The sequence below is a fragment of the Paramormyrops kingsleyae genome, chromosome 23 (genome assembly GCF_048594095.1).
Source record: "Paramormyrops kingsleyae isolate MSU_618 chromosome 23, PKINGS_0.4, whole genome shotgun sequence".
NCBI lineage: Eukaryota > Metazoa > Chordata > Actinopteri > Osteoglossiformes > Mormyridae > Paramormyrops > Paramormyrops kingsleyae.
The window spans coordinates 15325631-15342857 of NC_132819.1; the positions used below are offsets into that span (position 1 = coordinate 15325631).

At 42.7% G+C, this 17227-nt stretch overlaps 1 protein-coding gene across 2 annotated transcripts; it reads right to left on the reverse strand.

The window, feature by feature from the left end:
* Positions 1 to 86: 86 nt before the first annotated feature.
* ndrg1a (N-myc downstream regulated 1a) lies at positions 87 to 15687 on the reverse strand. Of its 2 annotated transcripts, XM_023811817.2 has the most exons (16): positions 15502 to 15687; positions 8351 to 8422; positions 7430 to 7465; positions 5103 to 5208; positions 4832 to 4952; positions 4470 to 4532; positions 4245 to 4305; positions 3555 to 3641; positions 3276 to 3332; positions 3049 to 3152; positions 2877 to 2939; positions 2725 to 2776; positions 2515 to 2562; positions 2100 to 2135; positions 1758 to 1809; positions 87 to 1329 (listed from the first exon to the last, which is right to left on the reverse strand). In XM_023811817.2, the coding sequence occupies exons 2-16, from the start codon at positions 8402 to 8404 to the stop codon at positions 1082 to 1084; spliced, it is 1188 nt and encodes a 395-aa protein (XP_023667585.1). In that variant the 5' UTR covers positions 8405 to 8422; positions 15502 to 15687; the 3' UTR covers positions 87 to 1081. The 2 variants fall into 2 exon arrangements, with proteins under 2 accessions (XP_023667585.1, XP_023667586.1); XM_023811818.2 differs by lacking the exons at positions 7430 to 7465; positions 8351 to 8422; positions 15502 to 15687 and adding an exon at positions 5894 to 7412.
* Positions 15688 to 17227: the final 1540 nt, after the last annotated feature.

Below are 17227 nucleotides of genomic sequence, written 5' to 3' on the forward strand. Positions count from 1 at the left end.
TTGCGTCTGAGGTGGGGGACGGAGATGTCCGTCACTGGGACGGTTATCGAACAGCACAGAGCAAATAAAAGTCCAGGCACAAAATGCAAAGTTACATTTCTTTAATAAATAGAAACCATTATGTAATTAAGAAAACTCGCCATCTACACTAAGCAGGTCTGCAACTTTACAGAGCAGGGTTTGCATAAGCTGGCAGAGATCTGCAGGTAATGAAGTGTTTCACAGGCTGTCATCGTGCTTCTCCACCTCGCACCCCAAGCACATCACAGACGATCCAAATGCCAATTTCTGGTTCGATGGCACATTCTTTTTTGTTCTTCTGTTACTGCTTGCATAGAAAGTCGATTTTACAGAAAACACACGTATTTCCTTGAACTGCAATACTTCAATTTGAACACTACTGTAAACTCAATTTCAATTAACAGCGCAAATCAACGAAGGATAATGACTTATACCCATATGCAATGGCTAAGATAATCAAAGTCTGTTAAGTGGAGTGAAAGAAATCTGAAAATGTGAAAGAATGCAAATAGTCCAATAAGATATAAGGATTACCAAACTAAAAATGATTATGACGGTGCATTAGAAGCCTTAGATTTGGTTCCGAAAAACAGCGTCCAAACAGCATCGTTTTGTTCCCTGTAGCTCTATTTGCTGAATCTCCAGTTTGAGGAAGTTCCATTTCTCAAACTGAGAGTCAACACCCATCCCCCCCCCCACCCCCACCCACCCTGCAACGGACTGAATCCAGAGCCAGGAAAATACATTGGTCAAAGGGAAAGAACAGGAATGTACAAGGTTGCCCACAGCAGTTTCCCAAAAATCCTCCCCCCAACCCCTGCCGCCCCCGCTTCTAGCCAACCCAAGCCCTGTGCGTTTCATTTTGTTACAACTGATCAACGTGGCTGGGGTCCTTTTCGCAAGAAAGGATCTTTGGCAGAGGGAAAGGGAGCGCCTTTCATAGTAGCTATATGCGTTTTTTCTTTTTATTATTATTATTTTTAGGTAGGTAATTGTGGTCCTTATTGTGCAGCTAGCAGTAGGGCAGCACAGGTCGGACGAGGAGCACGTGTTGGCCGCTCTAACAGGACACTTCGGTGGACTTGGGCACGGCCTGGTCGGTGCCGGTGCTCTCGCCGGGGCCGTCGGGGGGCGCATGGCGCTGGTTGTCGGCGGTGTGAGCACGCATGCGGCCGCCCTCGTTGGTGTGCGAGCGGCTCCGGTTGCCGTCGTTGGTGTGCGAGCGGCTCCGGCTGCCGTCGAAGGAGGTGACGCTGGAGCCGGAGGCCGTGCGGGAGCGCACCAGTCTGGTCATGCTAGCCGAGGGCACTAGAGGGCGATAGAGGGTGAACGGTCAATCCACATAAAGTCAACCTTCAGGACAGGCCTGTGAAATACATATAACCTACTTCACTACAGATATTGCTTTATCCCATGAGCATATGGATGTTCCTGCAATATATCAAACAAGCTGTGAAAAATGGATTGTAAAATTGTTGTGGTGTGTGGAATGATCCACAAAGTCTGAATTTTCGCTAGGTTCGAAAATCATTAATCGTCTCTCTAAGAATAACCTTGTGTCCCAAGGTGGATGTGTTTAAATATAACACCACTGAACAGTTATGACAAAATTTAACGCCAACTGCCTGAAATAACCTATAAAAATTAGAACATTTAACTATAAACTGCACAGATGCTAAAAGTTGGGCTCAAAATGGACTGTTCAACCAGGCAGAGCTGTGAGCGGTCACACTCACTGTAGCCCATCCCCTGGATGAAGTACTTGAAAGCTTCAGTCAGTTTTCCGGGCTGTCAAGAGAACAGGAGAGAGAGATTAGGAACCTTGGTTGAATCTTTTCCTGTAATGAACAACCCAAGAGTGATAAAATCATTGGAAGACCAAATTTATCTGCCGGATATCCAGGATTTTCATTAATATTTGCATCAATAGTTGCAAAATCACTTTAGCGACAGGTTTTTTCCTGAGGTCGTCCTAGATGCAGACAGTTCAGTAAAGAGCTTATGCTAATCTGCAGTGCTGGTGCTTATCCCCCTGTCTGTGTCGCTGGGTCTTAGTATCGCAAGTATAGGCAACATACCTGGTCGACCTGGGGCAGGCCTCCGCAATCTGCCATCTGCAGGAACACACAGGGACATGGATAACAGCTTACAGCCTACTCTCTGTTTACTGTGAGCCCCGTGCAGCGTCTAAACAAGCCGGCTAGTCATATTTTGGGATGTGGCCCAGTTTCCCCAGGAATGCATGAGTCTCTACCCCAACCTTTCATGAGCAAAATTTGCCCGTATCAAAACCTATGACCCCTTCATGAGGCCACAGCGTGTTTCAGAGGGGACAAATCGTGACCCCCTCTCGACCCCCACCTTTCCAACACCATGCCAAATGTTGACAAAGGCCAATGGCACCGATGTGACACGAAAAAAAAAAGTGCCAATCAGCACTGAGCATGCGAGAGCTCATCGGCTGATGTTGTTGTGTTACTATAAATACCTCACCTTCAGAAGAGTAGTCTTGGTCGGGTCCAGCTTCGTATTACATTCCACCTAAAAAAAAAAAAAAAAAAACAGTAACTAATACCTACTTTGGTTTTATTTGATTACCAAAGTGCATTTGAGAGTCTGGCTGCTCATTTGTTGTTGAAGATCATTGCCAAGATGACCTTGGTCTTGGTAAACAGGCTGTTTAACAGTGTAAGGTACACCTACCACAGCATCAACTGCAGGAGAGCTGTCTCCAACGACCAGGAGAGCAGGGCACCTATAGAAGGAAGATATAGGAGAAAATTTATAAGTCGAGGAGTCGGAAAACTACATAGAACACATAAATTTGACTACATTTTGAGGGTGGTCTAGCTTACTTCAGGGTCCTCACTGTAACTTGTCCTCCAGGGACAGGCCGCTCAATCTCTAGATCCCTCCGGCTGTCAGTGGAAGTGGGGGTTGGAGAAATGTCAGTAAGCTTGTAAAGAAACAGATGGTGCTGGATTATAAATCAACCTCCTTCCCCCCCGCAAGCTGGCCGAGCCATACCTTCCATAGGCCTTGACAAAATGCTGGAGGTTGGACTGGTTGACGTCAGTTTGGATGTGGTGGCGGTATGTGGCAATCAGGTCATGGTTGTTTTGGATCTCCTCCTACAGATAAACAGCACATTGAAACTCAAGGTTGTGGGCCTTCAAAAGGAACATCATGCATAAGGCATCTCAGAAGCAGGACGGCAAGGAATCGTTAAGACATCTCGCAATCATGGAACCCACCTTCCCGAAGAGATGGGTGATGATCATGTCAGGAAGGGCCTGAGCCCATACAGTGATCTGGAATCAAGTTCAACAGACATCGTTAGTTTCGAACAGGCATGTAAACCCTCAAGGTATGGGCTGATATGGCAGACAGTACCACCGGAACCTACCAAAAGTACTCGAAACAAAAGTATGATCTTGAAAAAGGTATCATTGTATCAGAAACCAAGGTTTCTTAATACACACTGAAATGCATATATCATAACAGAAACGGTTCTTAAGAATAGAACACTGTACCTTGTTTGCAGCCCAATCCATCCAGCCCTCGGCACATGGGTTAATATTGATCAGAACCAGTCCTTCCACCATGGTGTGGTAGTCCAGCTGTAAGGTGGCAGAAGGGAGCTATAGTCAAAGGCACAGCAAAGGAACTGGAAAGTGTTCACCTCCAGCCACACCTGACTGAAAGCCAGAGCAAAAAGCCAGGAGCTCTAGTTGGCCTCAGCAAAGCACATCTATGGGGATGCCATCTATCATCAGGTGTCAATAATCCTCAGTATGAGGAGCAACCACTCCCTAGAGCAGGGGTGGGCAATCTTATCCGGAAAGGGCTGCTGTGTACGTGGGTTTTCTCCGCAATTCCCTAATAAGATTACTAATTAGAAGACTGATTGGCTGAGGAGTCCTCACACCTGGGTTCGGACAGCTGACCTAAAGATTATCCCAAACACCTGCATACACACTGGCCCTTTGCGGATAAGATTGCCCACCCCTACCCCAGAGCAGGCATGGCTTCTCTTGCCACGTAATGTGCTGCACATGGGAAGAAATAACCCTTCATAGCGCAACTCATAGCACAACAAGAATAAGAAGGATTACACAGCTGGCAGCGCTGCCAGAATGCAGGTGTGGGAATTTACTGAAGCTTAATCCTGGTTTGATTAAAGTTTCAAATGCGCAAACAGGCAGGGAAGAATATTGACTCACGGCAAACTTTGCGAGGACGTAGGCTCCGGCGCCAATTCCCAAGCCAATGATACTTTTAAGACTGTGGGGAAACAAGCAAGGAGTTACACAACCATTACTCTTAGTGAAGGCTTCACTCTTCTGGCTTCAGTCTACCAATGGATTCATTACATAGTAGCTTAGAGCCACACTTGTCTACATCTCGGCTCTTTCGCCAATGAGCGATGTTGGGTGTCACAAACATACCCGAAATGCTTGAGGACTAGAGGAATAGTTTCAGACAGCTGGTCCATGGAGGGGTATTCGTATCTATGGGAAAACACAGAGAGAGGGTTATCTTACTGGGACTTCAGAAGACAGCCTGGAAGGTACTTCTAAAGTTCACAACAATTAGGAAAATCACGACTCTTCCAATTAGATGAATGGAATCATGCAGTATCCGGTATCTAAAGACTATTTTACCATTGATGTAGTTCAGGTAGGACTGCCATAAATAGGCTTTAGGGCAAATAGCATTTGAGGTGCATTTCCTCACTTTATCAGCACTGTTTACATTAGCAGAGGTTCATAGTTCGGGGGGGCGGGGGGGGGGGGGTTAAGGCACTCACCCAGATGGAAATGTGGCAACTCCCTCCTGCTGACCAGGTGCATCCACGTGGCAGACGGCAAAGTGCTGCATGATCTCCTGCATGTCCTCATGGGTGAACAATGGGCTGAAGCAGTTTTTGTCTGTGCAGCGGACAGCGAGATCACATTTTTGAACGGGGTCTCCAGGGGTTACCAAACAGCCATACCTGAGTAAGGTTTCCACACAGTGCATTACTTTGAGAGTGTGTGTGTGTGTGTGTGTGGGGTGATTAGAGATTAAAGGATCCTCACGGTTCAGTCCGATGTCATGGTAGGTGAGGATAACAGGCCGATCACCCTTGGGGACCCCCTTCAAGGTGCAGTGGACTTTGCCGTATGGAGTCTCCACGTCATGCTCCTGAAGGGTCAGATCTTTCATCAGAGAAGGTCACCGAACGGCCAGCATGACAGTTCCAGCCGAGCTCCCGATTTAACTGGTCTAGCAATGACCCGAGTCGCCTTTATTAGTGAAACTGGTACACAGGTGCAGGTGTTGCTTTAAGTAATAAATTTCATCTCTTGGCGGCTTACAGTTAACATCTGACCATAGCGGTCTTCACAAGGTCACCTCAGACCATGTTTATTTTGAACCTAATGAACCAATTTTTTTGATGCATTAAAAAAATAATTTTAAACACATTTTATTTACTTTTTCCCCTTTTTGAAAACTACACACCAGAGTATTCCTCAAAATGCCCCCCAGGATCATTCACCACAGCATAAATAAGGCACTCAAACACAAGCATCTAATCTATGAAAAATGTTCATGTTTGTCAGCAACATTTTTGACAAACTCAGCATCCATTATGAACCTCATCAAGCCGATCTCCCCATCCCAACCATCCAAAGGAATGAACTACCCAACTTTTTCATCTTAGGTACTGGGTCCCTGTTGTAAAGGCTACAATCTTTAGTACTTCTGCACTTTTTTTGGGTAGAGTACCTGAAAACACTCCAAACCAGATGCTTCCAGAACACCGTGGAAACTAAACGAAATATGACCAAAAAAAAAAAAAGACTAATCACTATGTTCTGGTACTTACAACTGCTTCAACCTCCCCAACAGAGTCCATGTCGGAGTCCTCGAGAGCCATGTTTTACGAGCGAGGCTGCGTAATGCAGGGAAGGTAGAGATCCAACAGCTCACAAAGCTCTGAAAGATCCTTAATCCCGATACGACTGCGAGTGCCATTTTATACTCCCACTGCCTAAGCCCCAGACTCCCATGATTCCTTGCCTGGCAACCAAAACAAGCTAATACTGGATGAAGAGATCTGCAAATTGGATCAGTCAGTGTCAGGTGCTGTGATCATCTACACCACCCCAGACCAGTTCTGGGACAGTGGAATACTTGGATATGTATCATCATGTGACCCAGTATCGCACTATTCATTCACAAAGTTAGCCTAAAATCGCCACTGAAGGTAGCATCATTATATTCGGTTTGAGGTAATTAGTTAAACTCATCTGAATCGGCAAATGCCACGACAGGAGGAACAAACAAGTTCCTCAGGTCAAATTCACTGGCCTTCAAGACATAGCAGAATATAACGCAAGCAAAGCATTTTACGAGGAAACAAGAGCCACGTTTAAAGGGAACCCTGGGAACAATTATCCCTGTGTCCCATCTTAATACGAGCGCGTTAGGTCTTCAGCAGCCCTACGTGCTCGGGCAGATGGCAGGCCGTCCGTGCCAGGGTGAAGAGCCTCAGACGTGTCATGTGACATACCGTCCTGGAAACCCAGGTACTAATCTGCACGGCTCAGCAGGACACAGTCGGCCATTTCTGTCTCCACGTTCAGGGCGTCCAGCTGCCTGGACAGGCACTGAGGCCCAACGGCTCGGGTCGTCCACGTCGATCGGTCTGCTGTCCCAGGCAACACCACAGCTCAATGTTTTTCTTGGAAAACTAATGTAGTTAGATTCCCGTTGAATGGATTTCGCAACACAAACGAATTATTCAACGAGGGGATCGATCTTTTATGCTTTTCCTGACGCAGTGTCTTTGGTAAAGCATGACATCCTCCACAGTCACACAGAAGGTAAAAAGTCAATTGGATGAGAGGTTATAAGACTTATATGTGGCTCATACAAAGAAATGGCTGTTTTGGAAACAGAAAGTGGTTTAACCCTACATTACTATATAAAGTTTTTGCTGTCATCAATAAAGAACAGCTACAGTTATTAATTGAAAGATATTATACAATTAAAATAACTGACATTTAAAAATGTGAAGGCTGCCAAAATATATTGCTGCTGCCAGAACGACCACAAGGTGGTGCAAGAGAACAAGGGGGAAAAAATAAGGAATTTTAGGCTGTTTCTCTTCTGGCTATTTGATGGTCTTCCATAGAAATGGCTTTGTTCTTTGAGGGTGGGAGGAGAACGAGGGAGGCTAGCCTAAACAGTATGAAGGGTGAAAGTGGTAGAGTCTAGAAATTCAGCAACCTGCATTACCACCGAATGGCTCCCCATTTAGGGAAGAGAGTCCACCACAGAACACCACAATTCCCTTCTGATAAAATCTGCAGTGAATCAATCCGGAAAGGATCGGACATTGACGCGATACCGTACTTGCCTTGATATCAAGCTGCTGGACAGCCTCTCTCAGCCCCTGAAACGTAAACAATATGTTAGACATAAAATCTACACCCAATCCCAATAGGTCACGCCTCTCAGAAAGATAAACCACTCCATGAGGCAGACCTTCCTCATCACATAAACAGCAACACAGCGCTGGGATGTACGTTATAAGGATCAGCATTAAGGTAATCACCCAGTCATCAGTCTGCATCGCTCATTACTGTCAGCATGCAACAGCACAATGGCTCTTAGGTCTGAGAGAATGACAACCATCATGGTTACCATGACAATAAAATAGCGGCGTATTAGCGACAAACACATAGCAATTGTTGACTAACTCTGAGCACCGAGACATCCTCCCCCAGACCTGCTTTCTGTATTCACCGATTGTTCAGTGGTTATGGTTCACTGGCAAAGCAGGACTTTTCTGATGCTAAGTTCTAACCACGTTTTGTGTAGCTCGTTACAATGTTAACTTACACTGATCAGTCACTGGAAGCTCAGCCTAACTGCTCATGTACCTGAGCTGGCTCCTTGACAAGCAATTGCCATCTGGCACTTTGGACAAAAGCTAAATATATACAGATAAATGTAAAATTTCATCATTAGACAAATACTAAATCAGATTATTAAGAAATGTAAGCGCCAGCTTTGGAAATGAGGAGTTTGTCAAGGTCCCCCCCCTCCTCAAAGTACACACATACATTAAACAATGAAGCATATAAAACATAAATAAAATAAATTGAATACACACACAGACGTATGTACATTACATGAATGACTGAATAAATACTTGCATACTGTTTACACTATTTTAGAGACTAAGGCATCTCATGTGTAATACAAATAAAACACCACATTTCCTACAGCAATCAGGAAATCAAGAATTAGAAACCATGAACCTTGTAAAACTTACCTTGAGGTCACTGTCTCCCAGCAAAAGCTTGGACTCAGTCTGGATGTCGTCCATTTTCAGCAGCAAGGGGGCCTAAAAACGATCCCAATGGCATAATCTCACTTTGGATAAAGCTTCAGCTGCACAATGTCAATGGCGGAAAAAAAAGTACTTCCTCTTACTGTTTCTCCCCCTTTGTGAGTGTGCACACACACAGACACGTGACAGAACAACAACAGCTCGCACTGTGGTACGTCCATGATCGGAAAAAGAGGAAACGCCTACTAAAGAAATGAGAACCGATGTTTTCATCTGTCTGTTTCTGTTTAACAGTGCGTTACGGTTCAAAGCAGAAAACTAAAGCTCCTCTATAACATAAATATATCTACGTTAAATACCAGGCTGGATCTATGTGTCAATCACATTTCTAATTGTCAATAAAAAAGAATCGACAGGAGGTTATATATACAGGAGGAATTATTTTCTGCACTACTGTGCTGTCCTATTACAGCAATGTTTCTTAGTGGAAGATATTTGTTGAAAGTCCATCCTTGCTATTTACATGACAGAGTATTGAGACAACGTGATCAACACCATGACACTGCTGTGATAATCACCAATAAGGAAACCAGAGTTGAACTACAATAAATATACTGAAGCAGTTCCTATAGAAAGGTGTGTTCCTGCCTTAGCCGGAAATCAAATCAGGACACACAGCAAACTCGTTTCATTTTCGCTCATAGGTACATCATTTAAAATGGCAGACAGCAATAATTCAGTAATTAGTTTAGAAGTCACAGCAGAATCCATTATGCTAAAATTACAGTTACTAAAGTTTTAGTTTCTATATCGCATGAGTCAATTTGCAAACTGCTGCAAACCATTACCAACTGATACAAGAGTGACATTTAAGATGGAAAACATTTTAGGTGTGGGCTGTCTTTAAAATATTTTATCTTAATGATGACTGGTTTTGCATTTTGGGTAAGTTCTTAAAGACATTTATTGACAACTAAACATCACCCCATTAATCACTAAATAGTTGCAGGATTTTTTATTCATTTAAGAAAATAAATGAACAGGTTCTTCTCTAAAACGGCATAACAATACTTACAAGATAGAAGTTTTGCACCAGACAGCTGCTTTGATATAAGGGGAATGTTACAGAAATACTAACTTTTCCGAGGCCTTATCTACATGCATATGTACAACAGGTTTTTCCAAAATCTGCATTTTCAAAAAACAGCTTAACGGAGATCATCTCACACCCAGAGGAGTAGATCATGACTGCAGATTCATTCCTCCCATGAACCTCCATTTAAAAAAATAAAAAATAAAAACTTTGGTAGCACTTTACTAGATGGGGCACAAATACTAAACAATAAGTCATGAACAGATCAGAAACAAATATACTTGCTACTTGAGATACAAGATGAGTGTCACAATTCATTAATGGTGAACTTGAGATCAGTATTTCATCAGCATTTTATTCATTACTTGCTCATTAGTACTTCCTTCAGTAGTTCACAAAGGTTTACAGAATTAACAGATACAGTGAAATATAGTGACTGCTTATAATGAAAGATGCATCATGTTTGATAAATGAAGAACAAATGAGACCAGTTTTTAACTTGCTATTCCTGACTTGTTCCTTACAGAATTAACAGATACAGTAACAAATATCACGATTCATTAATGATGAATTAACATGTAATTGGTATGTAACCAAGACTTAGTCTGTTGGTAAATAATACAAAGGTAACAGCATAGTACTGTATTATTTGTGCCCCATCAACTAAAGTGTTATCAAAAATTCTACTATCAAGCGATTCTTTTGTTGTACAGAAGTTTTTCCCACTCAAATTCCAAACAGGGGCCACGTGAGGCCCCACGGCATGACAGAGGAGATGCTGCCACACTAGAGCCGTTGTTTGCTATGTGGACGGAGCACTGTACTGTAGAGCACAACACACCAGCAAACTACGTCCTACAAAATGCTGACCCACTGCACCGCAGCGTTCCACGGCTAGGTCACCCCTCGCCTGTTTCCATCACGGCCAGCAGGTTAATGCCTAACCAGGGACACTAATGCCAGTCTTGCTTCAGTGGAGCATAACCCTATAAAAGCATGAGTGTGAGGACCTCGTGTAGCGCATTCGGCCCTCGTTCACCTAATCGCACCATAACGATGGCCGACATGGTCGGCCGCAGTGTGGCCCAGGTTTTTCTGCGCACGTGTGTACGTCTACCCGCGCACGTGCACCTCTTAACCCCCCCCCCCCCCCGACATTTCTGTTTTCTTTAGCACTTGTGAAACATCCTGTCATGTGGGGGAAATGGAATTTGCTTGCCAGTTTTCTACCCACGGCACCCACAAGCCGGAGGTTTTATTTTCTTGCACCGGGCTCAAATCGCAGCGGTTCGCTATCCGTGTTTATTTAACAGATGCTTCCGGCCAAAGTAACGTACCAGTCGAGAAAAAGCATTTCAATACAATACAGGTGAGGCACAAACATCAGGGGCCTTTTCGACTTCAGGAGGAACAGGACGGTTAATTGAATCGGCAACACCCCAGTGTCCATGCTGATGTCAGCCTTGGACCCCCGGAAAAGTTAACCCCCCGAGATGGTGCACAGCGTAGATCAATTTAGTAGATTGATTTAAATGCCCTGACCCCCAGTCTTCTGTTATATAATGACAGTGCCATGAAGGCTGCCATCGTCATGCGCTGTCAGAAAAAAAACGTTTGAGGTTTTTTTTTTTAAGGTGCCTTTAAGGATACAATTACTTGCCACTGAATGCTGTGCCCTGAAGGGTCTGCCAACTGCACCCTATGCCAACTGCACCCTAGCTGTCAGTAAACGTACCTTTTAGTCCAATTTAAGGCTCAGAAACGGACTCTGGGCATGGGCGTCGCCGCCATTAAATCTGAGGGAGACGTGTCCCCCTCACATTTCATAATTATTCGTTTGGACCCCCCCACATTTAAAATATTAGTGTTTTTTCTATTGCTTCACGAAATAATCCATTCCACGTGATCGATATGAGAATACACATACGGCATCTAATTCATTAAAAAAATTCTGGGGGAGGGTTCCCATACCCCCCCACAGTGTGTGTCCCCCACACATTCAAAATGCTTCTGGCGCCCCTGACTCTGGGGAACATTTTTGTACCAATGGGGGTACAATGTTGTTACCTGTAGAAAGGCCCTTTGATCCCCCGAGTAAAATGGCTGTAGTTGCACGTTAATACTCTGAACATTCACGTTTAGATTAGCAGTGCTCATTACCGCACCTTCATGAGTGATATTTGGGTTTGTCTGCTTTAAGGTTTGTGCCATTATGATGGCAAAACATTTGATTGCTTTCCACCAGATAAACAAAAATTACAGAAACGGCAAACGATATATCAATATCAGCAACCTAATGAGATGATGACCCGCACCTGGGTTTCAATGACCGCAGCAAACCTAAGTGGAAGGACTGATTGTTGACACAGAAGTCCCAAGCTGTGTGTAGTGGGATACTGGACCATTCTTCCAGAAGGAAATTTTCCAGTTGTGCTTCCCTTTGAGGTTGATGATATTTAGGTCTTGCGATTGGTGGTCATAAACCCATTCTTGAATTTGTTCAGCAGTGGGAACAGACCGGCCCAGATTAACCACATAGGCATTTCCAGAAGAACCCCCCCCCCCCCCCCCCCCAAATCCCCTCTGTACCATTCACAAATATCTTTCAACAAGTCAATGCAATTTAATATCTGAAATATGTAACATAATTGGTAATATGATTGTATAATGTTCATTATTGCATTATTGAATTTCATGAACCACCAATCAGCTCCGTTTCTTTCTGACATGAACACACATCCTTTTGCTCAAGGGCATTCAGCACTCTTAATCTGACCCTGGCTATGGGGGGGCATTATCTTGGAATATAGGAACACCATGGAGACATCACGAGCGACCTCGTATTCCTTGGCCGTCACGTGATCATACAGAGCACTTGTCGGACCTAACAACTCTCATTAGATCATTTCCCAAACCAACATGGATCCCACAGCATTTTTACCAGTTATAAAAAGACATTGCAAGCTAAGGGCATCTTTTGGAATTTTTCACACATAAACCTGTACAGCTAAAAAGGATGAAAGATGACTCCTTGTATCAGTTTAACTTCTTTGCCATTATTCATCGGTTCTGCGATCCTTAAACCCGAGCACAGGGGCCTAGGTCTTTGTGCAGTGGTCTCGTGTGTAAGTGGGTCGTGTCTTTGGCTCATGCGGCTGTGATTTATGTGGCGGCGTCCCTTAAATCATTGTCATTTTGCAGGTTTTGAGACCGAAGCACTACTTTGCACTTTAAGGTGAAAGCCCTCCCCCAGTCACTTGCTGTTTATATATTATATAACACTTTTCCTGGGGAAACATTATTGTGGGTCACGGTGCCCCTGTGTATGGATGGCGTGACAATGAGTCCACTTGACTTGCAAGTAATAGATTCCTTGGCCTCTTTGTAAATCTGTTAACCACTTAATACTATAGGCCAGGGGTGTCAAACTACAGTCCTGGGGGGCCGGAGTCCTGCACATTTTTGGGTTTCCCCTCATTTAACACACCTGATTCAACTCCTTGTGCTAATTACCACGTCGCTCTTGAGCTGAATCATTTGTGGTGAAACAGGGAAAGAGCCAAGCTACACAGGGCTCCGCCCCCCCCAGGACTGGAGTTTGACACCCCTGCTATAGGCAGTCCCCAGGTTATGAACGAGATCCATTGCATAAGTATGTCTTTAAGCCAAATTTTTACTTAAGTTAGAACATTAATAATACAGTACATGCTAATAATAAAGCAATACTTAAAGTAACTACATACAGTACTGTACAGTACCTCGAGCCAATGAACGACTAAAGCTGAGAATGTTTTCATGAGCATCAAGTAGTACGCATGTTCATGATTATGCACTATTGCGTTTAACTCAGATTTTTAATAGGCTTTATGGCAATCCATTCCTAAGTACAAGGTGTCTAAGTCGAACATTCTTAACCCAGAGACTGCCTGTACTCTGAAAACTCACATATCGAAGTTCTGATTGTCACACCTCTACAGCTCACACATAGTCCAAATTCAACTAAGTATGCCTCAACTATATAGATAAGCAATTCTGATTTATTTTATTACTTCAAAGATAAAGCCTATTTCATGGGGTATTTCCACTATATTGTCCACCCCCATATAATTTATGAAACTGACAGCCAATGATCTGTTCATCACCATGGCATAATATTAACAATTAAGTAAGTTTACTACGTTAGAAGTAAGTATTTTAAGTTGCATGGTTATTATTAGAGGATCAGATGTCTTACTTCATCAGTAACATAAATTTTTGGTAGATCACACTTTTCATTCTGTATTTCTTCTGTTGGAGTAGTCTTTCCTTTATGGGACAGTCCTTTCCATTCACAAAAATAAGTAATAATATACATTGCAACATTCGGTGCTGCTAAATGTACATTACTCACACCTAAAATGAATAACCAGACTGTGTCTGTTATAACTTTCTCATAGATCAGACCATTCACAGCGGCCTACAACCCATTTGACCACCCTTCCCAACCCGGTAAATGCTGTTTATCCGTAGATTGGGGAAATGTCTAGATGCAGTTTGATTTAGTATGTCTACTGGACAACCAAGTGATCAGACCAGTGGTTCCCAACCCCCAGACAGTCCACAATTTTGCTCCTAGTATGGAGCTCGGTGGGAGCAAAAATGTGGACTGTCTGGTGGTCCTCAAGCAACAGGTTGGGAAACACTGGATTAGACAATAAAGACACATATTTAAGATAATCCCACCAGAGAATGACTTCATAGACCTATTTGTGTCAATAACTTTGGTCACAGTTTGATTTACACCAAACCCCATATTGATGTATTTCGCTGTAATGCAAGCTTTCTTAATATCTGTTGTCATATACATCACCATAAAGATGCGTATGTAAATATGGCTAATTCAAACCCTCTAATGTGTAAGACCTTAAGGGGAACAATAACAATAAACAGCAGCCAAATAGATTATACAAACTGGTTAAAATTTTCACACTCTAGAGAGTATAACAAAGTTTAAATTAGAATGATATACACTGGAGGGAGGTGTAGCACGTGGCGGCTGGTTACACTTAATCTAGTCCACAACTGGGACCTTTTTGTGACTTCCCATTATAGAATAAGGTCATTGTTAATTATCCACCACATAGTCTCGTCATTGAGAGTGATGACAGTAATTAAGGATACCTTGAAGCTACGACTATAGAAGTCCACAGTTTAGAACCCAACAGAGAGTAACAGGACATACTACAAATCACTTGCACTTAACAGATAGCATGTCTTACAAGACACTTAACAATAGTTGCCTTACAGTGCATGATGTAATTACTTGAAATTGGTTAAACGCCTCTTTTAGTAAAGCGAACCAGTGCTGAAATCATAAAATGCATGGGAATGGAGAAAGAAACAGTGAACTTGCACAGTGTGGGGGATTCACGTAGTTTATTAGAGGCTAAGTCGAGGAACATTGTAACTAGATGACCATACATGTCTGTTCCTGTGATGTGTGGCGACGAAGTAAGCAACGCAGTATTATGGTTAGACTTTAGGGAAAGCCTTTACAGCAAAGATGTGACCTGCAATTTGGATTTTCCTGACTTATGGTCTCAGGTGAGTAGGTGCTGCTGATGAAATACACTTGGACGAACACACCTCTTTGTGTGCCTAACAACAGAGCGTTGTTTCTAGGTTTTTACACTCTAATACAACCGAATGGAGAGATCCGTCTTACTGGCTACCTGGACTATATATCGACTCACTATTACGGATATGCAAGATCAAGACGGGTTAATGTGTAGGACATTACATATAATACACGCAAGATAACGCTGCCGTCGAGTCTGATTTTAAATCATACAAAAATATAACCACAAGTTACTAATAATGATTTGGGAGTTTGCTCATTTTGTAGATCGGTCTCACGTTTACACGTACACCTTAAATAACCTCGTTTTCAAACTTATAAAACAATTAACAATCAGTCTGCACTCTACTAAAATTAAGAGCTTATATACAAGCATGCACACAGTACAACAAATGGTAAAACTCGGGAAACGTATGTGGTTACCTGTTGCCTTTGATTGTCTTCAGTATTAGGATCAAACGGAAGTAACTCCTTAAGGAAATGAAATAAAAAGTCGAAATCGGTTTTCTTATGACGGGCTTTTTTCTTCGGGAGCGACGATCGTGCGGCTGCTTGCGCTCGGCCGCGTTTCCTACGTGCAGCTGCTGGCCGCTGTCGCCTATGTGGGAGTTTTATAAAGCTGCGGCTGACCGCGCAGCCCAGCCCACTTCATGAGTCCTTTCCCTGGTTCTTGAGCAATAACCCCGCAGTGCGATGAAATCCTGTTTCCAGTGATTACATAGGTGATATAGGAAGAGCCACGGCAATGAGGACAAAGCTAGATTAATTTACATTAATTATGTCCTTTGTATAAATAAAATAATATGAAACTGTTGCGAGACTCTATATTCACATGGGAAAAATTATTATTTCACGTTATACAATAGTCATGTCATTTAACATTATACGTTAAGTTATATGATATTAAATATATGATAATTACAGGAATATTCCTTTCTGGACAGAGTGGGGCTTGTACTGGAATCTTCACTTCTAATGTATATGAAGTTCTCATTGAAGAAGATGTCTTCAGCAGTTTATCTGTCACTGCCTGTAGCATGTAACTCTCTTACCCTGGTTTAAGTTACCAGAACAAATACATCCCTATAAGGGATTTTTCCCACGTATCTCTGTAAAAGGTTGAAATGTGATATTATCTTTTCTAGTGAGTAAGTTCTTACATTTTTCATAATCCTATAATAACTTAATTTTTAAAACTTTTTTTTTCTAAATTTTCAGATATTAGTAGGCCAAATGTTACATAGTTTCATTATCATCTTTCTCTCAAATATAGACTTAACTGATAATTTAATGATAATTTTAGTATAATTTAACTTCTGAAAGTATCTGCAATTCAGTAGGTTCCGAAGTTGGCTATTTCAGCTCACAACTTGCGCAAACAAAATGACTCGAAACCGATTGTTCATCATTACTTTGTCTGCACTAGCAGCTTTTCTCACATTACTATGATTTTAGCTTCTGGCTGTGAAACTTCAACCACCAGGAAGTCAGTAATCAGCATCTGTGTGACTGCCCCAACGTCTCCTGCCCAACAGACAAGCAGAAAAACACCCGAAAGGCATCTTTCTCAACACCTCTGTCTGCATTGCTAATGTCAATATTATTCAGTAGAGGTGGAAAAATTAAGAACATAAAGCTATAAAGCATGACACTATATTTTAATAAGGATCTGCTGATTGGCTGATGGTAATGTTTATAATATGACATATAGTAATTGCATGAGTCTAGGCCAACACATCTTGGCAGTTGATTAGAGAGCTGAAATTTCACCGAGTTGATTAAGTCTTCATGGACTCAGTTCACTTTGTTTCTGCCAAAATTAACAGTTATTTATATATTTACATGTACTCTTCCATGTTCTCAAGGTCTCCAAGAGCAAAGCACTGCTGGCTTAGAGCGTTCGAGTTAATGGCCATCTGGCAACGTGTCCCCAAAGGACACGAAGCTGATCTCCATTGTTTTGCCCCGGTGCTTTGAGAGTGAGATCAAAGTTCATTGCAGCTCATTGAAGTTGAATTTCAGAGAACGTGCATACAAACTTCCAGGCCTTGCAACAGCTATTGGCTACAGGTCTGCAGCTCTCGCTACTTCCCATGCAAAACACCCTCTAGTTGAGTGTAGTATTTTGACATTGTTGTGCGGAACAGTT

What these genes read in the sequence shown, in the direction of transcription:
- ndrg1a (XM_023811817.2), bottom strand. Translation starts at nt 8,404, where the DNA reads ATGGACGACATCCAGACTGAGTCCAAGCTTTTGCTGGGAGACAGTGAC. An exon ending in TGGGAGACAGTGACCTCAAG is followed by an intron (nt 7,466 to 8,350) that starts GTAAGTTTTACA and finishes TTTACGTTTCAG; the next exon opens with GGGCTGAGAGAGGCTGTCCA. An exon ending in GCCTGCCCCAGGTCGACCAG is followed by an intron (nt 1,810 to 2,099) that starts GTATGTTGCCTA and finishes TTCTCTTGACAG; the next exon opens with CCCGGAAAACTGACTGAAGC.